Genomic DNA, 26,266 nt, shown 5'->3' with positions numbered 1-26,266 from the left:
GTATGTTTTCAGTTTTACAATGGTCAAAGAGAAGGTCAGAGGCCATCATTCAATAAATCAGCACAAAAAAGGAAATTGAGTCTGATTACTGGAGCATTGTTAGCTCGCTGGTGAAAACCAGGAACCTGAGGGTGAGGACAGCACACCATTAACTTTCAATAGTGCCTTTTCTCATTGATTTTCTAGTTGATTGATTTGATCCTCGTCAGCAGCCGTGTTACAGAGAAGGTAAAAGAAACAAGCTTACATTCAAACACTCACATGCTGGGTGGAGCCAAAGCGATCATGCACCCCCACCCGTGCTCCACCTTTCCTTGTAATAACAGAGCAGGACTGTGTGGCTGAGTGTGTTCAGTGTTTATTATATTTCTGCAGCCTGATAGAAAACATTTCTCATTCTTTTCTCTACATTCTCGGGCAATAAAATAAAAGCAGATAAAACTTCAGGTGTTTTTTCCCCCACAGCAGGCACCTGAAACGCAGCCTTGTGATTGGACGAGCACTGACGCCCCCTCAGGACAGACACAGAGTTTAAAATGAGCAGTTTCTTCTACTTCAGCTCTATTGTTGTTTACTGTACACACAGATTTTTACACAGCTCTGACTCCTGACACACACACACTTGTCTGTCTATTGTTTCATTGCACCTACACAAGGACCCTTGTAGATGCGATGCACCCCCCCCCCAACTCATAACCTAACCCTGCTTCTAAAGGGTCTCAGAAAATCTGTCCCAAAGTGGAGAACCAACGTTTTTAATCGTCCTTACAACAATAGACATACAAGAACACGCAAACGCACCCAGACACATCTTTCGCCGGAGGCAGCTTCTTCTTCTGCAGAACAAAAGACGTCACACACGGGAGCTGCGTAGGATTGGACGGTCATGTCATAGGGGGAGGCGAAGCCGGCACACACTCCAAAACACGCACACCCACACATGCACAAACACTGACAATACACAGTGTATGGTTATTATCACAACACTGACTTTAACGTGAATATTAAGCTTGTGGTTCAGGTGAGCGGGCCGAGAGCGCCACCTGTCGTCAGTCATGTGCCTGCACTGGGCGGGAGCTAAAGTTCAGCCATGTTTTAAGGAATCGTTGGTAATGAAGTCTGAGGTACCAAGTCGTCAGTTCTTTAACGAATGAAGGTTTAACGTGTGTTGGATCTTTAACTTCGACAGTCTGTCTCTCATATTTATGTTTACTCTGAGTATTTCTAAAGGTAATCCCACTCCTGGTCCAGCTGTTTACTGCCGAGGTCTGATGATGAACCCATTTATACACCAAAAGTCTCATTTTGAAGTTCACGCCACCCTCACATCACATCAGACCTCGAGCTCAGTGAGCAGCCGATTATTTCAAAAAATGAAAGAGTGGGACAGATGCAGAGCTCCAAGGACTCGTTCACAGATCAGGCAAATGGTTTGTGACAAGAGAAGCCATGACATCAGCAAGCTTACAGCCAATCACATTCCCCGCGCACCGAATGGCTTAAAACTATAGAAAATCATTTAAATACAGAATAATAAAAAAATCCAAAGGCTACAAACATGGCTGCATGTGGCTTGATATCTATACTAGTATATTAGGAGTATGTGGAGCTTCTTGTTAGTTTCATTATAAAGTGTTCCAGTTTTGTGTTTTCACCGGTTGCACCAACTGTATCTGAAATGCAGTCCTGTGAGCTTTACTCCATCATACTTTTGTATATTTATGATTCTTTGTATAACTAGTGTTTGAAACAGCAAACTTGAGTTATTATAAAACATTAGAAACAAATACAACTGGGAAATTTGATTGACTTCCACTACTTCCTGTGCCACTAAGCTCTTAGTATCCACCATTTCACCAGCGGACCACGCACTCCACACCTCCAGTTTCACCCACCAGTGTATATTTCCCACTTCTTCTGTTTTAAGTTGTTTTGTTGGCAAATGGGTGAAAACTGGTGACGTGGAGCTGCATGTGAACCAGACCGCTGTGGTAGATGTTCAGAGGTTCACCGTTTACCTGATAAAGATGAGCTACCAAAACACTGCAAATAAATCATCTATTTTTGTGAGATAGACCATAGACAGGATTGTGTTTGCATTTTATTTTGAAATTTTAATTCCAAACTCAGTTTTAGGATCAGGTTTTGGTTTTAAGCTGTTTCCTCTCTACTCACTGTTTGATTCACTGACACTGGTCTTTACCTGGAAGTGAGGCTGTGTCTCCTGGTAACAGTGTGTTACTTAGTGGTTGCAGAGCGCTAACGTAGTGAGTCGGTTAAACTGTGCAAACTGGAAGGTGAGCTATGCTCTGTGTTACCTAAAGATAACGCTGGCTTTAAGGCAATCCTCGACAGACTCATTAAAGGGTTGTAATAGATTACAAAATGATGGAAAACCTTTTAAAATATGTCACGTCTGTCTTAATTTAGAGTGAAACAGTGGTTACAGCGTGGATTCAACTTCGACATTTCTGACAGATTATATACACGAGAAACGGACCGAGGAGATAAATCCGAGAAAAAGTGTTTTAAATGCTTAAAACCTCATAAATAATCCACGAAACCCTCGTTCCTCTCCTTAATCCTAATCTACACCCCTAAAACTGAAAGCCTCCCAGCCAATCAGGCGACAGCTTCCTCAATAACTGAGTGGCCAATCACACACACACACAGCCATGACTGATTATGTAACAGTTCAACTTTGTATGAGGTCATCACAGTGATGTCGTAGGGGGTGGAATTATAGAGCTCTTTCACACAACGGACAAAACGCGCACACACACACACACACACACACACACACGCACACACAAACCAAAGCCCATTAATAACACTATGAATCAATAACGTGATAAAAGCAGGAATCATCGCCACCGCCCACGTGGCTTCTTCTTCCTCGTCAGTCCTTCGTGTCTGTGTGACGTCCACCGAGTCCGTTTAGTTTCCAGACAGGAAGTAAGTCTGATCGTCACCAAGTTACAGATTAACTGAAGCTGAAGATTACACCTGCTCCCCCCACCCCATGAAAGAACCTGAACTCTAATTAAGACACTAACGAGCCCGTCAACCCGTCAGCTGACAGACTCCCCCCCCCGTTCCTGCACCACCCCGAGCTGGTCCTTTCAGGTCTGACTACCAGACTTCGCAGCGCTTCCCCGTATTCATGGGTGTCCCTTCGGGGCAGTTAAAGTGGCGGCTGAAGTCCGGAGAGTTGGCGAGCGTGCCGATGACTCTGTATCGGGGAGGACTGTGGGGGTCGGTCACGAGGCCCTCGTGAGCGCTCTCTGGTGTCCGAACTGAGCACCACACCTAAAAGAACAGAACAGAAATCTGAGAAGGGACAAATCTCGATGCAGCATTTTCTTTCATTTTTTTAATCAAATGTCTCACAATCATCTACTTCCTTTGAGCAACAGGAAGTAGATGACTATTATAAGAGGTTCGAGGACAGATCCCTGGGGGACACCAGTGGTAACAGGAAACGGATGGCGTTTGACATTTTCTGAGTTGAATGAACTAATCCCATTTAGGTTTGGCGGTCTAGATCTGTAACTGAAAAAAGCAAATAGCTGAGCTTCGTTGTTTGTCTGCAGCGTCTCACCTGGGCAAATCCAACGAAGAAAAGCTGGTCATTGGTCAGGTTGACAGCAGGAAGTCTTTTCTCATCTCCGTTTCCCTGGATCCATGACCGATAGGCCTTAGGAGGAAAACATCAACATGCGGGTTAGTGGGAGGTGTTGACCTGTTGCTGCAGCGGTTTGTGTTCCTACTCACGTGATACGCGGCCTTTAGCCCCCCATTGTCGGCGATGTTTTCTCCGAGTGTCTGTTTTCCGTTGATGTGTTCTCTGTTGACGGTGTAGCGGCCGTACTGATCCACCATACACTCGGTCCGCTGGCGAAACGCCTCCACGGACGAGTTCTGCCACCATGGCCTCAAGTTTCCTTCTTTATCATACTCACGACCTGATGGACACAAGGACCACATTGCAGCTGTGTTGGTACTTTCCTGAGGTAATCAGGATTACCATCTGTGGTTCTCCAATTGTTTAATGTTTCATGCTCCTGTTTTTGTGGCAGTTTGGAGCCTGAGCCTGTTTTAAGCTCCCGTTAAACATGATTTAGTTCCAGCTCATTAGGTTTGTTTAGTTCATTTTGAGGTAAATTATGGAATTACTGAGGGTCCGCCCCCACGCCTGCCTGTTTTTAAGACCACGTGGACAAATCTGAATTTACATCACAACACGTCAGCTGCATGTGCGCCCCGGGCAGCCGACTTCAATCAGACTTCAAAGCCGCACAACAGGAACGACAGTCGGCCGCCAGGACTGCAGCCGTCCGTTAATAATCACCCCAATTCAGAATAAACACAGGCCACGCCCACACTGAGTGCAGTGAATCAAATATGACCTGGAGTGAAACTCACCCTGATCATCAAAGGCATGCGTGAGCTCGTGGCCCATCACCACCCCAATGCCACCAAAGTTCAGTGCCCTGAAAACACAAACACACAGCAGTCAAAACGTTACCCACACACCGAGTCCAGAAACAGCTGCGATTGGTCTGGAAGCTCTTTATAAAAAACACGTTTTATAAAGTTTATAATTAGTATTTTTATATATTTACAGTACACACACACACATGGTGCGGATGACCGGATCAGCACTTAATCAGAACTTTATGCCCAAACTCAGTGATGATTTAAGCCACACCCACAAACTGAAAGTCTAAAGTCCTGCCAGCGCCCCCTACAGTCAGCAGAGCTCATTACAACAACAATAAGAGCAAACAGCATCCTGAAGAGTGTGAAAGCTGAAGAAAAGAACATGTAAAGACAGACAGGCAGACGCATGGACAGGTAGATACTGAGGTAAACAGACTTGGGGTGGTCGTGGGCGTAGAAGGGAGCTTGCAGGATCCCAGCAGGGAAGACGATGCCGTTCTTAGTGGGCATGTAGTAGGCATTAACTGTAGGAGGAGTCATACTCCATCTGGAGGAGGACAGGAAACAAGGAAAGGATTGGGAGGAGGAGGAGAGGAAGAGAGAAAGGAAGGGGAGGGAGAGGAGTTAATCTGCGGTCCAGCCATACCGTATAAATGTTCAGGGATCGTATTTGCAAAGTGTCAGCAAAGACGAGTTACTGACCAGCTGTGATGTGAACCAGAGCTGCTCTTCCAGCACAAACACCAGCTAATCTGTTGGTAGATCTATAAAAACCACTACGACTCTGCACATATGCTCAAAACAGTGTGGGCCTTATGATCAGTCCATCTGATGACAGGATTAGCTCTGCGCTCAACTACAAAGATAACTTCTCCCCTTTGCAAAAATCAGCGCCAACAGGAGCAATGTCAGCCTCATGTACATCGATCCTGTTTGGTCCTGGGATATCTCGTCATCAACGACGAATTGTACCAAACACAGATGATACAAATATACTGAATAAGCTGGTATTTTACACAGCCCGCCTACAGCCGCGGTTTAACACATTGACGGAAGCATCAGCGTAGTTCAGTACCAGTCAGAGTCAGCTCGGTGTCACCTGGAGGACTGTCCCTGACCGGGAAACCTCATGTTTATCTTCAGCGCTCCTGTAACACCATTCATACGAGACTCCGACGGGAGAAATGCATTTGTTTCAGTTTAAAACCTCACATTACAAATAAGTCAGGTTTAAACCACAGGTGTGCTCTCTCTGAGACCTGACCTCTGACCTTTACCGGGGCCGGCCAATTCATTTTCCCAAACCTGCACATGAGAAACTAAACTGTGACTTAAGTCTCATAATCAGCTCCACAGACTGAGCGCACAGTTACCTCTGAGCTCATAAATAAAATAGTGAAAATCCTCCATCAGCCCCTGTTTTTAATGCGAGCTCTTGTCCTGTCATTTTGTTAACTAAAAGTCTTTGATGTGTAGGTTTAAATTGGTAAAATAATATAAAAAATAAATAATATAAATAATGTAAACTGATGGTTACACTGCGTTACACTGTGAGTACGACCCCTGAGGACGTGTGCGCCTGTATATTTGTGTAGCTGCGCCTCCTGATGTCGGCGTGTATTAGTGACCTCTGTGTGCACTGATGCACGTGTGCATTACTGGTCTTTGTTGGGAGTCTTCCTCAGCTGGTCGGCCATCACTCGAGAGGAGAAGTTGTAGAAGTTCAACATGTTCTGGAAGAAGCTGTCATCTGACACTTCATACTGAAATACAGAACCAAGCTGTTAGATTACATTAAGTTGAACAGCAGGGGGCAGCACAGCACCACCCAAACGTGAATCTAGAGCAGGGGTGCTCACACTTTTTCCGCATGTGAGCTACTTATAAAATGACCAAGTCAAAATGATCTACCCACTACAAAAATCCAAAACATATACTTATTTATAAATATATTGAGGATTCTTTATATCTACAATGTATATACATGCATAACCGCAATATCCAATATTTCACAACACAATTAACTATGTAAATTTTTTGTCATTACCTGAGTTTACTCTGATGACTTGCACTGAATTGAATCAGCCAGGGATGCATAGTCCGGACAGTAGCTGCTGACGGCCAGGTTTAAGAGAAAAAACCGAGAGCTAAAAATTGGAGTTAACTCGCTGACTAGCTTGTCAGTTTTACTACACTTCGCGCCGCTGTTTGCGCATGCGCAGCGACCTAAGCGTCAGAAAAAATCTGATGTCATCTGACTGGCTTCCCTGTATCAATCAAGTGACGGGATGGATGATAGGCTGGCATCTATTTTTTTAATGCCATGCGATCTACCAATACTACCTTTGCGATCGACTGGTCGATCGCGATCGACGTATTGAGCACCCCTGATCTAGAGTCTGACATTCAGAGTCTGCAGGAAACATTTAATTGCAAATGTCCTAAATCGGATTTAGGACGGCTTTCACAGTGTTCCCTCAGTGTGTGCTGTGCAGACGACTGATTACCACCAGTCGTCTTTCTTGGAGCACTTCTTGGTGCTGCCACTTCAAAGCCCTGTGACGTCTCGTGTTTCCTGGTCTGGCTGTTGATTGGCTCTCTGGGAGCCAGGGCGGGATAGCCACCATCACTTACTTCGGTTGGTTTGCAGAGGACCGAGCGATGTTTAGCAGTGTTCACTCACCCCGTCATAAACATCGTCCAACTCCTTGGAGTCCAGGATGAATTCTGGGAAGCCGATCATGTCATAGATTGCATCTGCCTAACGAGGAGCACACAGACAAATCAGTCTTTAACCCTTTTCCTAGTTATCAGCCTTTTTCTGCCTCTTTTCCTGGTGCTGTTGATATTATTTACAGTGAAACTGTTATATTATGGGATACCGGGCACTTTAAGCTCAACTAAGGTAGCCTAACCCGTCTGTAAACCTAACCACCACCAACATTTTCTGTCTCCTACATTTCAAAACCCCAAGGGTACAAACTTTAAGTTGCGTATGCACTGTGTTTGTGTGTCTGTGTGGACCTTGTCCTTTGCAGCCTGTCTCGTCTGGTCGTCCATCCAGCTGAGTTGGTCTAGCGCTTCTTTGAACGCTGACCGGATGGCGTTGATCATCTTTTCAGCCTGTAAGAGATGAGCGAGTGAGCTCAAACTAGCCAGACCTCAATCTGACCTCATGACGAAGTTTCCGAAGGCAGGGCCGGCTCAGTGACTCACAATCTCTTTGCTTTGTTTGTCAAAAGTTGCCTTGACGAACAGCGCTCCCAGCGCAAAGCCCAGGGTGTCGTCAGTGTTCCCAATGCAGGTCTGCCAGCGCGGCGTACAGGACTACGATAAAACACATGCAGTTACAAACTCCTAGGCCCAGTTAGACCAGAGCAGGTGAGTCTACAACCAGTTAGAAGCAGTTAACCTGCTACAGATTGGTATTAGCATAAAGAAGCAGCTGCTTGTTGAAACCAGTCCTGAATGATTGAACCAGTTGGCTCTAACTAAGGTATCACTTCCTTCCTTGGCATAACACATGAAACTAAGCGTGAGCTAACCAATTCAATCCAACTTTATTTATAGAGTACTTTAAAAACAACATGGCTGACCAAGTACTTTCCAGTAAAAAACAGTGAGTAAAAAAACTGTAAAAAAACAAACAAAACTGTATCCCACAGGATGAGTGAATGGTTTCAGACATGACCTTAGTAATGATCAGACCAGCTCTGAGTTTATTGTGTTCGTGTGTGTCTAAGTTGTTATTAAAACAACATGAATTTTAAACACGATGCACAGTATTTTATCAGAATGTCAGAATGTTTAAACAACACACTGATCGCTGTTTCCGGGTTGTTTTAAGCATTCCTTGAAATAAACAATATTCTAGCTAACTGAGGTCACTCTACTTGAAGGGCACCGACTGGTTGGAACCCAAACACCATATTACAACTTACAACTCCAATTATTCTGACACCAGCTGAATGCACCATCAGTTTAAGGAGTTGAAAAAGAAAGCGTTAGTCCCAGTCAGAAACACAATAACCCAAACACACATTGGTCCATTAGCAGGATTACCAGTTGCAGCAGTAGTAACACTAATGAGTGTATCAGCAGCAGTGGCAGTAGTATTTCAAGCTTCTGTACCTTCTTGGTCCCATAAAGACTCTCCAGCAGTTTGTCCTGAGCATTCTCGAAGCGTTGGTCCAGACTGGCGACACTCTTCTGAACCAATGTCCACATCATGTAGTTGTTCAGCAGACTGGAGACACACACACTTCTCATTACACACCAACCAGGCAGATTTAATAAGCAGGGCAAGAGCAGAGCAAGCAGGGCAGGGCTGGGCAAGCAGGGCATGAGAAGCAGGGGTAGGGCAAACAGGGAAGGGCAAGCAGGGGTAGGGCAGGGAAGCAGGGGAAGAGCAAGCAGGGCAGGGCAAGCAGAGGTAGGATAAGCAGGGCAGGGCAAGCAGAGGTAGGATAAGCAGGGCAGGGCAAGCAGAGGTAGGATAAGCAGGGCAGGGCAAGCAGGGCAGAGCAAGCAGGGCAGAGCAAGCAGGGAAGGATGGATGCCAGGGACTACGTCACTGTGGGACATGTTGGTGAATAAGAAGTTTGTACAGGTTTAATTTAGAACTTTCAGAACTCAGCAGTCAGTGTTGTTCTGCTTATAGTGTTTGGGCTGACAGGAGTGTTACCAGATGCACGTAAACACAGACATAAGTGTTTGATTATTTTTTGATGTTCATTCTTTAAAAATGAACTCGAGAAGTTATTCCTTTAGAAATCGTACTCATCCTAGTTTCTGTTTCACAGTTACTAAGCTCCGCATCTTTAGCTGGAGTGTGATTTGGCTTTTTTATCTGTGCATATTTCTTAAGTTAACCCTCTCACTTCTCAGGCTGCAGCAGTGGGTCAGTCCCCACAGACACCTGTGCTCAAATGTCCGGCTTCACAGCGGTGGGTATACTTCACACAACTTAACTACTGTTTTGTTGTTCACCTATTTAAGCTTTAGACGGTGAAGGTTTTTAATGCATTTACCTGACAAAAATTTGGCTGGTTAATGATTAATTGTGTCTGTGATGTGAGTCTCACTCTGAGTGAGAGTCACGGAGCTGCTCAAACCTGCACTTCATTCATGAGAGCAGCACAGTCTGACAATTCATGTCAATAAGACCTGTGTGTTACCGCTGTGGGGGTGGGGCAGTGGATAGCGGCTGACCTGCGGTCTGTCTTGTTGATGAGCTCCGACACCTGCTGCAGGTACTCTTTGGCATACAGGACGACAGGTTCGGTGTCGTTTAGCTCCAGAGGAGACAGAGAGGACGACAAGTAGTCCAACCAGTCGATGGCTGGAGCCAGCAGCTGGAAAGGCAGAGACACACATCACATCACAATAAAACTGACCCCAGCAATGAACCAATCAACGGGGAAAATGAGACAAAGGAGCATCTGAAGAAGGACAAGGAGGTGAAGCCAGTCAGGAGGATAACAGTGTTGGGAAAAGAACAAAGGAGGGAAGTAAAACAGAGAATCCCAGAGGAGACGCTAACGTCCAGAAAGAATAAAAAAACATAACCACGAAGAGCGAGCAGAGACATCAGAGTGTGTTTAAAGAGTCTGACAGACCAGCAGGCACATCTGCATTCACACGTATGTACACATGTGTGATTGCTTGCACACGGTGTAGATACACTGTCAGTTTGCTCTGCATATAAAGGCCTTACACTCGAGCCCTCTGTGTTTGCCGGGGTTAGAGACCAGGTATAACCCAAGCTACCACCCCAAACACCCCAAACAATACCATTTCGATTTACAACTTACTACTTAGTCGCAAAAATAAAATCTAAAAAATTAGCGAATATTTTAAATTTTAAAAAACAGGCGAATTTTGCACAAATAATTTGGAGTCACGTTCCACAAATACTGACTCGCGAACAGGCAAAGTGGCTCTGACTTCATGCGCATCTCAAACTTAGCAGCTCCTGTTTGTCTGTGAGAAAGAGCAGTGGGGCTTTTAACAGGGCTGCCTGCCTGTCAGCAGTAATCCTCAGTGTGGGAGCAGACTGCACCACCCGGGGGGGAGATGCAGAGATGGAAAGCTAATCCCTGCTGTCTGCTTTGCTTCAGCTTCAAACAGTCAGAAAGTCAAAAACTGAAGTGTGGAGACTCTGCGGGGAGGAAACACACCACAGTGAATGAGTGGAGGCTTTTTTAAGACAATGGCACAGAAAGCAGCAGCTCACAGCTTTGACACGTTTTGCTCTCCGATCAGCAAAGCCCATGTAAAGTTTCCACAGCCCTAAACAACATGACTTCACCATAGGGTTGTGTACAGCGGAGCAGCGGTCCTCACAGCAACAGGGTCCAGGGTCTGAATCCACCAGCCGGCTGAGGTCATTGGGTTTGTCCGTCCTGTGTGAGGCTACGTGACATTCCCACACTGGCCGTAGGCGTGGACACCAACAGGTTTCTGCGTCTGCGTTACTGTGCAACGGGCTGAGGACGGGGCCAGGTGTACCCCGCCTTTCACCCTGCTACAGCAGAGCAGTGGGCCTCTAGACCCCCACAATACTGCAATGCATGGGTGGAACACGGATGCATCTCTGACATAAACAGATCACAAATCAGCAGTTTCACCTTCTTTCCTGTGTTACCTACACGCAGCAGCCAGGCCTGTGCACACTCACTGAGTACACAGAGTCTGTGAAACACGGAGGAGGCTCAGTCGTGGTTTGGGCTGCGTGTCAGTCGGTGGTGTTGGAGATCTTTGTTAAAAACAATGACTTATGAAATGAGAAAAGTGCCATCACGAATACAGGAAAGCTTCTGATTGGCTGCAGCTTCATTTCTGTGGGTCAGGGATGGGCCTGCCCAGAGCCGGACCTCAGCATCACTGAAGCAGTGTGGGCTCATCCTGACAGGGAACAGAAGGCAGAAACATCCAAAGAAGAAACCTGGAGAACTGAAGATGGTCACAGAGAGCTGCTCACACCAAACGTTCAGTTTCAGCTCATTAGAAATGCACAAACTCTGTTTTTGTCTCATGTGCTATATTTCATGTTTCAATAAATCACTCTGCCTATTTACATTGACTCAAGACTTTTGCACAGTACTGTACAGCCTGCAGAGTTTGTTCTTTTGTTCTGCAGGAAATATATCAGCTTCTCGGGAGTCTCATTTTCACAGAACTATTAAAAAATGTGCAAAAAATATAAATTTAGATGCTTCAATAAGCAAAATCAAAGCATCTGAAACAATAAATAAAAGAATTAAAATGAATGTGAGGAGGAAGAGTCCAGACTGCTGAGGTCTCCTCCATCTTCACATCAACCATGTTTATATAATAACCTGTTATCTAACCTCCCTCCCTCTCTCAGAGGTGCAGTCACATAGCAACGACTCATGGCAACGGTAGCCATGGGGACCCCTGAAGCATCTGCAGCCCTGGAGGACAGAGAGCTGCAGCAGACAGGCTGCGCCGCCACGACATCAGAGCCACAACGCCGACGATGAAACACATCTGCTGAATTACTGTGGCCACCGCGAAGATGGCAGGAGGACGCGTCAGAGGAACGCGAGGAGAAAACACAAACGCACGGTCTGAGCGCTGCAGAACAAACGCTGTAATCTGACCTGAGATCAGAGAAATGAACCCAAACCCAGTTAGCAGCAGGAAAGAGGACGCACACAAGCGTCACGCTGATAAAGACCGATGAACATTGGCCGTCCGTTTGTCTCCATCACCCCTGACAGCCACCACCCGTGACCTCTGACCTTTTGTCCAACTGCTTTCATGTTGATTCTGTCAGGCTGCGTCTGCTCGACGCGTCTCTGAAGCTCTTTGACTTTCGGTGACTTTTTGAATATTTCCAGCAAACATTTTTCTGACAGTGAATTCTGCACATGTGACGCCGTTTCACAACATGACAGCGAATCAAACACAATACAAAGTGAAGCCTCCGTTCACATCTGCGACTCTACGTAGACTCAGACCTCGTGACTCAAACGACGACAGCTCTCGGCTCAAAACAGAAACGGTGACGAGCCAGATGGACACAGGTGAAGATTCACTTCCTGTCCAGCCTCAGAGGAAACAACCTAGAATGTGGGAGGAGAGGCTCTGAACCCTCACGTCTTTCAGATGTTTGCCAAACATCACTAGGTTGCTTCAGTAACAGTGGCCTGTGATGTAACCAGACACAGAAACCAATCAGGACGCCAGCCTCACCTGCAGCTCCGCGATGGTGACCTTGTGGTAGATCTTCTCTTCGTCTCGCCGCTGGTCCTGTGGGACGGTGATGTTGGCAAGCCCTGTCTCAAAGTCCATAATCTGCTGCATCTGAGCCTGAGTGGAGCTCCTCTCGCCCCCCAGCAGCATCCCCAGCTCCACCATGTAGTCCAGGTACGCCACCAACACCTGGAAGAAGTCAGGTTTATTCTATTTAAGCTTCAATAAAGTCAGCATGTCACTGGAAGAGGTACACCGCTCCAGGCATTCTTACCTTCTCATTGGCTGTCTTGTTAAGGTAATAGTCCCTGGATGGCAGAAAGAGCCCTGATTGGTCCACCTGCAGAAGAGATCGACACGGTGACTCTGTGACAGCACAGAAGTCATTTGAAAGCTTCTCTTTCTGCTGTCGCAGACAAATACAAAAAGCAAACACGTCTGCAGAAGCTTGAAGCATAAGTATTCTAGTATGAAATAGTATGAAATAGTTTAAGTTAAAGAGGAAACTGAGACAGATGTTCATTCAGTGGCTCATCGGCTGAATGTGTCACCAGGTGTTTCTGCTTCACCTGAATGACGTTGCTGTTGGAGTTTTTGGGATCGGCGCTGACTCCGACGCTGAAGAACGGCTGACCTCGGTACGGACCGGAGACCACCTTCAGAACATCCATGAAGTTGTCTTTGTCCCAGGGGCCCGTCATGTTCCAGCCTCCAATCTGCACACAGTTCACATTTACTGGAATAACAAAGCAGAAACGTGGAAATCCACGGATGCTAAACAGAACACTGTCATCCAAAATCCCATTTCCTGTAAGTATAGTGATGGCAAACCTAAAGTTCCACGTGCTGTAGATGATAAAGTGATGACAGCAAAGGAAACCCAACTATCAGGTGCTCCCTCTTTGAGCTGGACTCGGTGACAGTGGAAAAACAAATGAAAGCGTATAAATAAAACGTAACACTGACGTTATCACTTCCGTGTGTTTACAGACTGAATCCTAACCCTGTACGCTGATGATACTTTATTATTGATTTTGCTACATATAAAGTTTCCATCCAGGATTCATTTTACTCCAATTAGGAAACATCCCACAGGAAGGAAGCACAGGATTACTTCAAAATAAAAGCTTAAAAGAAATGATTTTTAAAAAAAACTGGAATAAAACCAACTAAAGATTTTAAACAAATATTACAAAGTTTAACACAAAGATGCTGCTACAGTCCTGTGATAAAGGGTCCAGGTGAAACTACTGTAATACCTGCAGTTCTATTATTTTATAATAATAAATTTTATTGTAACTGATCAAACAGGAAGTTTGAAGTCGTAGCAGAGCGAGAACACGCTGATTGGTCCAACAATCATGTTTATAGTGTTCATGAAGTTTCGATGGAATAACACGTTTGCTTTTACTTTGTGTTGAATCGTGCAGATTTCTGTGCTTTGTTTTGATTTGGGAAGCTTCTGAGCTACAACGATGAATGTGCAATAAATGGAACAACAACGTTCCCGAGTGTGGACTTCGCTCCACGTCCTTTACTTTGGGATCATTTGATTAAGCAGCTTGACTGTGGTCACAACACAAAATTAAACCGTTGTGGTAATTTGTTATGATAACATACAAAATATCCTCAGTATTGTATGAATGAAAAAGGATTTTCACCACCAACCACAAAGATCCTGAGGGTCATTTTACAGTAAAGAGATGAAAACAATAATGTTTCCTCGTTAGTCTCTCGTTTCTCCTGCGTTTCATTCTGCAGGACAAAAACCCTCCAAACTCACTTCTGTCTCCAACCTTAAACACTTGGAGCAAATTTGCCTGAGTGATGCGGTTGCCATGGTGACCGGCTGTACCTTGGTGATGAGGTCTATGAGAGGCTGAGCTCCGAGCTCTTCGATCCTCTGGGTGTTGAGGCAGGACAGGTAGTAGGACTGAGTCTTCCTCTCTGCTTCGCTGCTGCCGTTAAACGTCCCGTTCTCTAAAGAACGAAAACAAACTTTGTAAACTAAAAAGTCCGCGTTTAGAAAGCTGGCCGTGTGCTCGTCTTTAACAGTAAAGTTTCACAGTGTTAACAGGGTGAAGCCAGCAGCGAGACCATTAGCTAGTTAATGATCTCTGCACGCATCTCTCCGCCCGCCGGCGTACCCAGCAGGTGTTTGAGCAGCGCCTGGTTCTGCTCCCAGATGCTGTTGAAGGTGGACCAGCGCGAGCGTCCGTCAGGCAGTGGGTTCTTCCTCATCCAGCCTCCGCAGGCAAACTGGTAGAAGTCCTGGCAGGGGTCGGCGCTGCGGTCCATCGCCTCCACGATCTGACTGGCCACAGTGACACAGGCCTCCGACAGGCACAGGCCACGCCCACTGTCTGCAGAGCATCGTGGGTGAGAAAAAAAGTCAAGGTCAAAGAAAAGAGTTGTAATTATGAGAGGACGGGAGGACGTCATGAAGGTTATTATGGAGGCAGAAAAGATAAAGATACAGAAAGGAAGGAGAATGGAAAAGCAAAGAGATGGAGACAAAGAAACAAAAGAAAGGAGGAGGCATGGGGACGATCCATAACGCGGGTGAGGAGGAAAGAGAGGAAAGGCGGAGACAGGAAAAAAGGAAAGGCTGAGGTGGACAGAAGGGCATCGGGAAGGAAAGGAGGACGTAGAGATAGAAAGGCAAAGGTGTGAAGGTTAAGGAGGAGCAGCAACAGAAGCCAACACCAAGGAAGCAAGAACCGAAAGAGACGGTCACCGAAAGAGGGAAGGAAAGGAGGCAAGAACTATAGGAAAAAGGAGGTAGAGGAGTGAAGGAGGGATCCATCACCTGAGCTGAAGCCGAGTCCCAGGACCACCAGGCAGGCCAGTAGAGCCAGGAGGGCGGCCAGCAGCAGGACTGAGAGCAGGACCTCCAGCTGAGTCCTCCTCCCCAGGATGTCCACACCACCCTTCCTGAAGCCCACCTGAGACACAAAGACGGTGTCATCCATCCATGATCCAGGTAATGGTCATATTTAAGCTCAAATCCACATTTAGGAAAACTGTCTTCAAATCTCGATGAGCTGTGGTGAAGTTAGAGCGCTGACCACAAGGTGTGCATGTCACAGTGTCGGGATAATGTCCCACAATGCAATGCACGCATCAGGAAAAAGTCTGTTTACCATTTACTGGGATTATACATGGATGTATGTGGACACAGGGATGAGCAACGCCACCTGTAGGATCGTACTGGAGCTGCTATGAAGTTCACTTCAGCACCTTCAACTTCAGAAGCTTCAAGTACTGAAAGTGTTTTCTTTGTGCTGCTGTGGAAGCGCAGCACAGTAATCAGAGAGCTGCAGCGTGTCCTAGCGGCTGCTCGAGCACACGGAGCAGGTCAGCCTGACCTCAGGCTGGTTCACATCGTGTAATTACTCACCTGGATGATTGAGAATGCATCAAGACACAAACCAAGGCTGCAGATCAAATGTCCACAAACGCAGAGTCTGTTTCCCGTTTCATGCCCCAAATAGTTTGATGCACTCTGTGATTTATTTGCTATTTTTTAATTATTGTGTAACCTCTTGGTTACATACAATACAGCTTTATTTCTATAGCACATTTAAAACCAAAGGTACAGACAAAATAAGAAGTAAAACATTCGTTTAGAAGATAAAATTACAGGGTATTCATAAATATAAGGTAAATGCAGTGGGACATTAGTAGAAGATAAGTAACATGAGGGTGAAACATGGGGGAAGTGCACTAACGAACTGAAAACGCTCAGTCAAACAGGTGAGTTTCTAACTGAGATTTAAATGAGTAGATGGAGTCAGAGGCGCGAACAGCAGGAAGATTGTTCCGGAGGCTCGAGGCTGCCGGGCAAAAGCACCTCTGGTCTTTACCAGGATCCAGGCTGAACCGAGAGTAACTGTCCTGATGACCTTAGGGCTCTGCCAGGGGTATATGGAGGGAGTTCAGTGAGGTAGCACGGCGCAGTATTGTTTATGATTTTAAAGGTAAGCCACAGAATTTCAAACTCAATTCGGTATTTGACAGGGAGGCAGTGCAGGTGAGCAAGGACTGGGCTGACAGAGGCAAACCTTGTGGTTCCAGTCAGAAGGCGTCCGGCAGTGTTGTGGACAAGCTGCGATCTATAAGAAGGGCGGAGACCAAAGTAACGGGATTACAGTCGTCTAATCTAGAGGTCACAGAAGTTTCTCGAGGTCCTTCTCTGGTATGTAGTGCTTGGCCTTGGAGATTTGATGCAGTTGGTAGAAACTAGATTTAACTACAGAGGATAGTTGCTGTCAAACTTAAAGGAGCTGTCAAAGAGAACACCTAAGTTGCTAACAGTGCCAGAAAGAAAGGCGGCAAGAGTGTCAGCAAACTGGCCCGTGAAGCATGGCTGTGGAGCAGCACGATTTCTTCTCATTCAATATCAGAGAGCTATCAGAGCCAGTAGCGCTGAAACAGTGTAATGACGACGAAATGTCAGCCGAAAATAAATTCACATCCACAGTAATTAAGGTCCTGATAGTGACGGACGATGAGGCCGCACCGTCTCCACCTTCTAACACATCCTCATTTTAAACTGATTTATAAGTGCTCAGCGTGTGCAGAAGTCTTGAATCGTTTGCTTGCCAGTAGTCAGACTCTCCTGTAGGTTCTTCTCTGGCTCGCTGAAAAAGTACTCGTCAGATGTTTTTCACTCATTCGCAGTCCCGTCCTCGTGCCTGACCATTTTCACAGCAACATGAACTCTGACCTGTGTGACCTCAGCAGATGAGCCTGGGCTGTGTCTGGTTAGCAGAGGACCAGCTTCATGGTGATGGAAATGCTGCCCAGCACATGATGGTGGACCTCAGCACCACTGAAGCCATGTGGGATCATCCTGACAGAGCACAGAACAAACGCAGAAACATGCAAAGAACAGCTTTGAATGTCCTTCAGGAAGCCTGGAGAACCGTTCCTGGAGAACGTCACAGAGCTGCCTGAGAGCTGCTTCACACTGATACTCAGCTTTCGTCTGAGACGCTGGGTTTTCATGTTTGCAGCAGTTCTCCTGAACAGTTCTGTGATTTCAGACATCCTGCTTGTTTAGTGCGTGGTTGCGCTGTGACGTAACTGGAAGCCTGCGCGGTGCAGCACAGGCCTGATGGATTAAGAGGTTGCAGACGTGGGGCCAGAAGTTTGTGTCTGAACGCTCTGTCCTCCCCTCGCTGCCAAAATGTTCCCCAGCAGCCTTGGTGGCGGAGCTCCAGACCTCCTGCTGCTCCTCTCTTTGTTGGTGGTGGACTCACACTGCGGGGCCCCTGTTGGGTTTTCAGTCTGACCCCGCAAAGGCCTGCATGCAGGGGGTTGATGCCACTGGGTCTGGGACTTCACCTGGGACCAGTTAAAAGGCTTAAAGTGGTTTCCACTGTCGCTCAGAGCTGCTCTCTGTAAGGCTGAGAGGTCGCGACCTCGCCGTGACGCGCCTGACGCTGCGATCTGAGCTTTACAAATAAAATGAATTTCCTGTAGATGTGACGTGTTTGCCGCGTTCACTGACCTCCACTCTGTCAGGAGACGAGGCCGCCTCAGCCGGCACGTCGGACACCTCCTCCTCCTCCAGGGTTGCTCGCTTATAGCTGGACATCTGTGGAGAGAGAGGCAGGCAGTCAGAGACGTGCACCCTGACGCATACATAAGAAAAACAGCCGAGAAAATTGAATCTGCGGGGCGGAAACACAGAGCAGAGCTTCTGGAAACGCTGCCAAATGATCATCAACCTTTATTAAAACAGAGCCTCTCAGCCTGGCTCAGCTGCAGCATCGACGTAGGAAGCACTGCTGGGTCTGACAGGGTGGGGTTACAGCTGACCTGCAGTCACGCTGCACACAGACGTGAACCGAGGATAACTGTGACGAACACGTTTGTCGCTGGAGCCTGTCTTTGGGTTTCAAGGATGGCTTTCATTACAAATGTAAGAGGAACCTGTTGAACCAACAGGTGCACACACAGAAAACAGGTGGGACTCAGTGAATCACACACGTGTCCACGCTACACCCACAGGTAAACTCAGTTTCTACACTAAGATCACTAAAAGGCTGATTTATTTGACTTAATCTGAACAAAAACAGCTGATGTCCTGATGCACGCTCAATCATCCAGGTAAGGAAATCCCAAAAGTCAAAGGAGCTTTTAAAGAAAAGCGTCTGGACTTCTTTAAGTTGCTTGAAGACGTTTCGCCTCTCATCCGAGAAGCTTCTTCAGTCCTGAACTGAAGAAGCTTCGATCTCCTTTGACTACGATGACCTGGATGACCGAGAACCTTCACAGACATGAATCCCAAAAGGCTGATTCTGCTCATCTGTTCGCCCTGAAACCAGCAGCACTGGGTGAAAGGAGGGAAAGACCATCTCTGAATCGAGGAGGGGGCCTAAGGGTACATCTGTCACCAAATGCTGTGATTGCAGCCTTTCCCCAACTCTCTGTGAATGGGACTCATGGTTATTGATCAGTGGGCTTTGATTCAATTCAATTTTATTTATATAGCGCCAAATCACAACAAAAGTCGCCTCAAGGCGCTTCATAGATACAGAGAAAAACCCAACAATCATATGACCCCCTATGAGCAGCACTTTGGCAACAGTGGGAAGGAAAAACTCCCTTTTAACAGGAAGAAACCTCCGGCAGAACCAGGCTCAGGGAGGGGCGGGGCCATCTGCTGTGATTGGTTGGGGTGAGAGAAGGAAGACAGGATAAAGACATGCTGTGGAAGAGAGACAGAGATTAATAACAGATATGATTCAATGCAGAGAGGTCTGTTAATACATAGTGAGTGAGAAAGGTGACTGGAAAGGAAAAACTCAATGCATCATGGGAATCCCCCGGCAGCCTACGTCTATTGCAGCATAACTGAGGGAGGATTCAGGGTCACCTGGTCCAGCCCTAACTATATGCTTTAGCAAAAAGGAAAGTTTGAAGCCTAATCTTGAAAGTAGAGATAGTGTCTGTCTCCTGAATCCAAACTGGAAGCTGGCGAAATCTGGTGGCGTTTACATGAGCCTGTCAGGAGTCGGGCTGCACAAATAAATATCAGCTCATGTTGAAGTGTCTCAAAGGTGTTGGTGTGGAGGCCAAAACAGGCCGCAGGCGTAGCAGCACTGACAACAGCTGATGATTTTGAAATGGAGATGGAACAATTTCAGAATAATGGTCCTCAATGAAAACAAAGACTCATCAGAGAACCCGGAGGAATCGCAGGGACATGACCGATAACTGCCACCTTCATTAAAACATCCACGCTCAGCAGCTCGACGTGTTGTCCACACGTGCAGGCTACTGCTCCATCACGGAGAAGGAGCCAGGTGGAGGAGCGTGAACCCAGAAACAGGACGAAGCAGAGCCAGCACCGCCGGGCAGCTGCTGTCCTCGGCTCTCAGACCATCACAGACTGGCGTTGGCGATGAGCGTGGACTGTCCCTGCGAAGGACTCTGTGTTTGTGCAGCGACAGATGAATAAATATGAGAAACGTGCAGCTCGTGCAGTAAACTGAGAGCAGAGCGGGGCTCAGCATGAGGAGACAGTTAACTGTGATCAAATAAATCTGCACTTCCTCTGTTTACCCTCGGCCCCCTTCTCCCTCCTCCCCCACGCCGACTGCACCTCCACCCCCTCGCTCATTGTGTGGCAGAAGCACAAACAGCACGGCGCTCCACCCTGCAGGGAGAAGCGAGCGCTGATCCCGGACCAGGGCAGAGACATAAACTCAAACAGCTGCGCTCCGTTTTCACCACAACACCAGCTCACATACTGCTTATGGGCGCCATGGAAACCACCGTGTGCGGTGCTAACTGTTAGCGTGTTAGCAGTGAAGCTGTGCTGAAGGCGTGAGGATGATGATGATGATGGTCTGAACCACAGTTTACAGCTGATCTGAACTCTGACCAAAACTATGCAGACGCCCCCCTCGCCCCTCCTCCACCCTCACCCCCCTGCACTTTGTAAGAAATCCCACAAAGTGGAGCTTCGTGTTGTTTGTGCTGAGTAAATGTTTCCCTTCAGGCCTGCGGGGGCGCGGCCGCCCCTGGGGGGGCTGAAGTTTGAAGGTTTCACTGCACTCTTTCCTTTTTGAGTAGTTTGACTTCATTGAGCGCTTTGGTTTTCGTCACCCTCCAGTGAAATATGATGTTTTTACAGGGTGTCTTTACTGTTGTGAATCACAGGAATGTTTCAGGGCAATGAAGCATATGTTGAGCAGGTTGGTGGGGGCCCCGAGGGCCGACACACCTCAGAGCCGCCGTCCTGTTTCAGCATCAACCGACTGGAGCGCTCGTAGAGGGCGACTCCTTCATAGTCTGACTGTACTGACGTCTACGCCAAACGAGGCTCTGCACCAGCTGATCTCCGAGCTCAGTGAACTCTTTGCTGATGACTTTATAGACTCAGCCGCTGGTTTCATGTCTTAATAAATAAAACACGAAGTTCATTTTGAAACGATGTCCCGTTTGAGTCAAGGAGCAGAAAGCAGGGGAAGATTAACGAGCGGGGCTTCGCTGTGACTGCAGTGCGAGCTTGCAGCGTTCCTCAGTGTCTCGGACGGATCCACCGCCCGCTCGCCAAAAGCTCCGACAGCAGAACCGCTCAGTGCGAGGCCTAAAGAGCAGACCTGACAAGGGGGCGTGTCTGCAGCTGCAACCGGGTCGCACCTGAATGTGCAGGCCTGCAGTCGCACACGTCTCGTGGTTTCACACAGACGCTTTTACGTGGCCTACGCTTACATCAAAGGCAACTTTTGTAAGTATCCTGAAGGAACAGCCCCCCCAGCCCCCCCTGATACGACCTTTGACCTTTGACGGTTCAATCAGAAACAACACAAAGAGGGACTTTCCTAAAAGCTAGATGTTGGCGAGTGTGATGGCTTCAGACAAGCGTGGGCCCGCACATGAGCCCGAGTGAGTGTAACCATGGAAACGTGCGTCACACCGACACTTATCCGAGTCGACCTCAAACAGCCGACCCCACGCGAGCGGCGAGCTCCAGCAGCTTCTGAGGATGGATTTCTCCCACCGCGGGTCACAAAGGAGGCGCGGCAGCGGGTCTGTCTCAGTGTCAGCGGAGGGTGGGAGCGTCTTCCGGTCTGTCCTCGGAGGCTCCGCGGTCTCACGGTCCTGCTGTCCTACAGGAAACCAAAGGTTTCCAACTGTTTCCTTCCTCGGGACCCACTCGGGGGCTGTCTCTCTCTCTCTCCCTGTCTCACTCTCTGTCAGTGTCTCTCATCCGGCTCTGTTCTCTTTAATTGATGACGCACACAGAGGGGGAGAGAGGGGGGAGTGGGTTGCTAGGAGACAGGAGACAGGAGTGTGTGTTATATCTCTCTGTAGAGGTTGATGTCATTGTGTGTGTGTGTGTGTGTGTGTGTGTGTGTGTGTGTGTAATTAAATAATGCCAGTGAATCATCTCCATTCAGCTCGGATGGAGTTCACTGCAGCTTATATAACGCCTGTCTGTCTGTTCTGGATGTGAAGTCTGCTCTTTTGTCCCCTCACAGCCTCCGTACTCAAACACATGACCTGAGGTACAAACACCTGAACACGAGCTTCATCTCGGTGCTGCTGACAGGCCTGAAAAACTCCACATCCAAGAGCGACAGTAGCCAGTACATCGCTGCTCATCACTCAGACCCAAGCAGACGCCCGAGGACACCAGCGAGCCCAAAAGTATTTGGACACTCTTGAAAGGATCTGGATTCATGTGAATCGTCTGAACTGCTGTAAAAAGTCTGTGAAAAGCATCTGATCTCTGGTGCAGACACGTTGCCCTCTCTGCTCACGCTCTGCACCGTCCTCCATCACAGACTCTGGGCTTCTCAAGTGTAGCTGGATTTCACCTCATGCAGGAGACGTCTTCACTTTGAAACGTCAGACTTAAAGGAAGTCAGGTGTTTCTTTTTTTAAGTACGTCAGACTTCAGACCATGACTGGGATGACTGGGAACCTACAGAGATGATCCAGCACTCGCTTTGATTTCACAGAAGTTTGCAGAGAAAAGCGTCTGGACTTCTTTAAGTTGCTTGAAGACGTTTCACCTCTCATCCGAGAAGAAGTCCAGGCGCTTTTCTTTGCAAGCTCCTTTGACCACGATGACCTGGATGACTGAGAACCTTCACAGACAGAAGTCAAAGTTCTTCTCATTAATGTAGAAGACAGAGCATCCAGACTCGCCGGCTCAGAGGTTGTGTTTGGACTTCATGATCTGAACATTTCTCAAAATCCCACAGCTTTGCCTGGAATAATTCAGGGAAGCTAGCATCACTCCGGCGCTCCAAAGCGTCTCCTTCCAGGTGAAGCTGCGACTCTTTGAGTCTTTCATACTGTTTTGTTTTCCATGAACTCGGAATCAGTGCACAAAGAACCAGCTGGACTGGTTTTCCACCCGATGATACGCATCATGCTCGATGCAAACAGAATAACCATAATGCATCAGTCCTCCCCGAGGGGGGGAACAGAGGAGCCAGATTATCCCTCCTCCTCTACCAGCTTAAGACACTAGTAGAAAGTCCTTTTACTTTTGGAAAATAGAATTTGTATATCCTCTACAAGGTGTTAGTACACGTGGAAAATGTAGTTACGCTATAAAGACTAGACAGAGTCTTGGAAAAACGAGACCCGCCCTGTAAAAAGCATCAGTGGTCTCAGGAGTCCGCACTGATCGTGCAGACTCGTGTGTTTAGTATTTGCTGTCGTGTTCCACAGAAAAAAACACGGTGATGCTGGGTAACAGGCATCTCCGAAAACGTTAGAGCACTTGTGCAAATATGTGATGTCCTGATGAATCGAGCAGATATTTGAAGTTTACACAGAAACATTCTCACATGAAAACATCTTAAAAGTTTATTTTGTGACCCAGAAAGAGTAATATAGTGGAACCCTGACTTCCAGAGGGTCTTTCGTAAGTCAAAATTCAAAGTCGAAGCACCTTTTTCCATCGCCTTTTGAGTGAGGCGATGCTGGCTGAAGACGAAGTTCTTGGTGGGGGAGGAGGTGGCGGAGGCTGAAGAAAGCATACGTATGCTTTCTTCAGCCTCCGCCACTGCCTCGTTAGAGTTTTGGACGAAATGCATTCTGGGATATTGCATTTCATCATTTCGAGCTGATTGGAGACCAAAACAGCCAATCAGATTTTTTTTGCATCCAAGTCTGCAATAAGGATGTTTAGCTTCAGCTGCTGATGCGTCTCAGTTTCCCTCGATTCCTGGGGCGGGGCCATCTCTGTCAGCGTTAGTGACGTTGTCACGATCCTGGGTCTTTTGACTCAGCGTTTTGAGTTTTAATTAATTCTGATGTTTATGGTTTATGTTTACGTCCATTAGCTTATCTAAGTTCATTTGCTTGGTAGTTTCCCCTTGTGTTTCCAACCCCCTCATTATGTTTCCTGTTTTATTTTGAAGAGGTCCTGTGTTCCTGTGTTTAGTTTTACTCTCCCGTTGTGACGTTGTTGTGTTCATGCGTGTCAGCTGTTTGCATTTCCCTCGATATCCTCCTGTGTGGATTTGGTCCGTGTGTTTTCAGTCATTCCTCGTCAGGTCGTCTGTCTGTTCACGTCCCCAGGTATCCACGCCAGGTTTAAGGTTTTTTCATGTTTTAGTTTTAGTTCCCCCAGTTTCGGTTATTGTTTAGTTTCACCCATGCCCTTTGTTTGTATTTATTTTGCCAGCCTTAATAAACTGCTCGTTTTCTGTTCATCCACGTGGCGTTTCACATTGTTTCGGTTTGCATTTGAGTCCTGTTTTCACAACAAATACAGTCTACCTCTGCCAGACTGTGACACACGTGTATTTAATCTTTATTCTGAACCTGACCAATGAATTTTTAGTGTTTCAATAAAGACAAACTTAATTACGGTCCTTTTGCTAAAGCCCTCCCCGACAGCTTGACGCTTTTTACCCATCTAAGTGTTGCAGCATATTCATCCGTCATCTTGATGACGCAGTGCAACGGTCAACTTGGCAAAATTAAGCAGCTGTTGCTTTCCAAACCTCACAGGAGAGCATGGCTGATGCTACACTGCCTACATTCTGCTGTTACAGCGCCGATGCTTCTCATCAATCCTGGGAAAAGCGCGAGTGTAGGAATGGTTGGAGTCTTTGTTGGTTCTAAGTAGGGCTGCCACGATTAGTCGACTAGTCACGATTACGTCGACCATCAAAATCGTCGACGACTGATTTAATAGTCGACGCGTCGTTTGAAGCTTTGTAAGATCCCAAAAGACGCAGGAATAAGTAGCAGGATTTAAGAGTGTAATAACGGACTGAAACAGAAGATGGCAGCACTGCATGTACAAGGATGCCAGCTGCCGTTAAACCCCGAAGAAGAAGAAGCTGTGTCCCAGAATTCATAGCGCGGCCCAGCTTAGTTTCCAACAATGGCGGCAGCTAGTTAGTTTTAATATTACTCTTATTATTCTTTCTGGGTCACAAAATAAACGTTTAACATATTTTCAGGTAAGAATGTAGCTGTGTAAACCTCAAATATCTGCTCAGTTTATCAAGACACCGCATATTTTCAAAAGCGCTCCGACGTTTTCGGAGACGTCTGTTACCCACTAGCTCGATAGTTAGCCGGGGGCTAGGTCACTAGAGCCGTGAGAACACGGACTCCCGGCAAATCGCGTCTTTCGCTACTCAGGTTAAACATGATATATGAGTCACTTAGAGAACTTACAAATGTTATTGTTTGGCTTTTTTTAGTATTTTATTTGTTCCTGAGTAAATCGGTTTGGCTGAGATCAAAGTTATAGTTTTTACACAGCTGAATAAACGTCAAGCAGACAACTGATCATCAGAAGTGTGAGATGCTCGAGAGTTTACTCCGGTGTCCTGTTATATTTTAGATAGCAAGGAGTTTATTAAACTTCACCGAAACAATCTGCAAACTTCATTAAACTTTAATAAACTATCATCTTGTCTTTATTTTTAGTTAGCACCTTAAAGACTTAAAGCTGTAAGCTAATGATAGTTATATAAGAGCAGATGCTGCTGGTGCAATAAGCTGTAGTTTTACGTCCAATGGATGATGATCTGATTAGTGACTAATCGCAAAATTAATCGGTGACTAGTCGACTATCAGAATAATCGTTTGTGGCAGCCCTAGTTCTAAGACAACCTTCATCAGTGTTTGTCAGTGTCGACCAGCACATCAATGCAACATCTCAGTGTCAGCAGATCGAAGCTCAGCTCACAAAGCTGTTAGAGGCCATCAAAGAGCCTGTGAAGGTCACACTCTGGGACTTTGATCCAATCTGTTCAGACACTGGCAGAAGTTTCAAAAAAAAGAAAAAAACCTGGCTGGTGTCAGAAGCGACGTTTGAATTCCCGGCCTGGTGGGGACGCCCATTCGCCGCCACTTTCACTCCTCGTCTTCGGAGTAAAAGCAGAGCTATCAGCTTAACGCTGACTCAGGCCTTTGTTTGTGCCGTGAATCGTGTTCGCAGTGTAACCACAGAAACCGGCAACGGTCGCTGAATTACTGATGGGTGAAGAAAACATGATTACGGTGAGTCTGTGCAGAGCCTTTCACGGGCTCTCTAATTGGATTTTGCGTTCCTTTAAGCGGCGCTCAGGAAGAGCTCGGCGAAAAAAAACTGTTCCTGAAG

General features: G+C 46.9%; 1 protein-coding gene across 1 annotated transcript in view; it reads right to left on the bottom strand.

Moving 5' to 3' along the window:
• Positions 1-267: 267 nt before the first annotated feature.
• Positions 268-26,266, bottom strand: part of ece2b (endothelin converting enzyme 2b) — a 33,951-nt gene continuing 7,952 nt past the window's right edge. Inside the window, exons 2-19 of the mRNA XM_085371368.1 lie at positions 18,179-18,265; positions 15,473-15,608; positions 14,811-15,026; positions 14,519-14,643; positions 13,233-13,379; positions 12,938-13,003; positions 12,664-12,852; positions 9,655-9,797; positions 8,575-8,689; positions 7,660-7,770; positions 7,468-7,566; positions 7,127-7,204; positions 6,103-6,206; positions 4,880-4,990; positions 4,426-4,493; positions 3,775-3,965; positions 3,602-3,697; positions 268-3,309 (exon numbers count right to left, since the gene is read on the bottom strand). Coding sequence (XP_085227494.1) covers positions 3,133-3,309; positions 3,602-3,697; positions 3,775-3,965; positions 4,426-4,493; positions 4,880-4,990; positions 6,103-6,206; positions 7,127-7,204; positions 7,468-7,566; positions 7,660-7,770; positions 8,575-8,689; positions 9,655-9,797; positions 12,664-12,852; positions 12,938-13,003; positions 13,233-13,379; positions 14,519-14,643; positions 14,811-15,026; positions 15,473-15,608; positions 18,179-18,265 — 2,259 coding nt within the window. The 3' untranslated portion in view covers positions 268-3,132. The remainder of the gene's footprint in view (positions 3,310-3,601; positions 3,698-3,774; positions 3,966-4,425; positions 4,494-4,879; positions 4,991-6,102; positions 6,207-7,126; positions 7,205-7,467; positions 7,567-7,659; positions 7,771-8,574; positions 8,690-9,654; positions 9,798-12,663; positions 12,853-12,937; positions 13,004-13,232; positions 13,380-14,518; positions 14,644-14,810; positions 15,027-15,472; positions 15,609-18,178; positions 18,266-26,266) is intronic.

Source organism: Diplotaxodon limnothrissa, linkage group LG14 (genome assembly GCF_057381915.1).
Source record: "Diplotaxodon limnothrissa isolate DT_005_m linkage group LG14, D_limnothrissa_male_GT1.1, whole genome shotgun sequence".
Taxonomy (NCBI): Eukaryota; Metazoa; Chordata; class Actinopteri; order Cichliformes; family Cichlidae; genus Diplotaxodon; species Diplotaxodon limnothrissa.
This window is presented reverse-complemented; position numbering and strand designations above follow the sequence as displayed.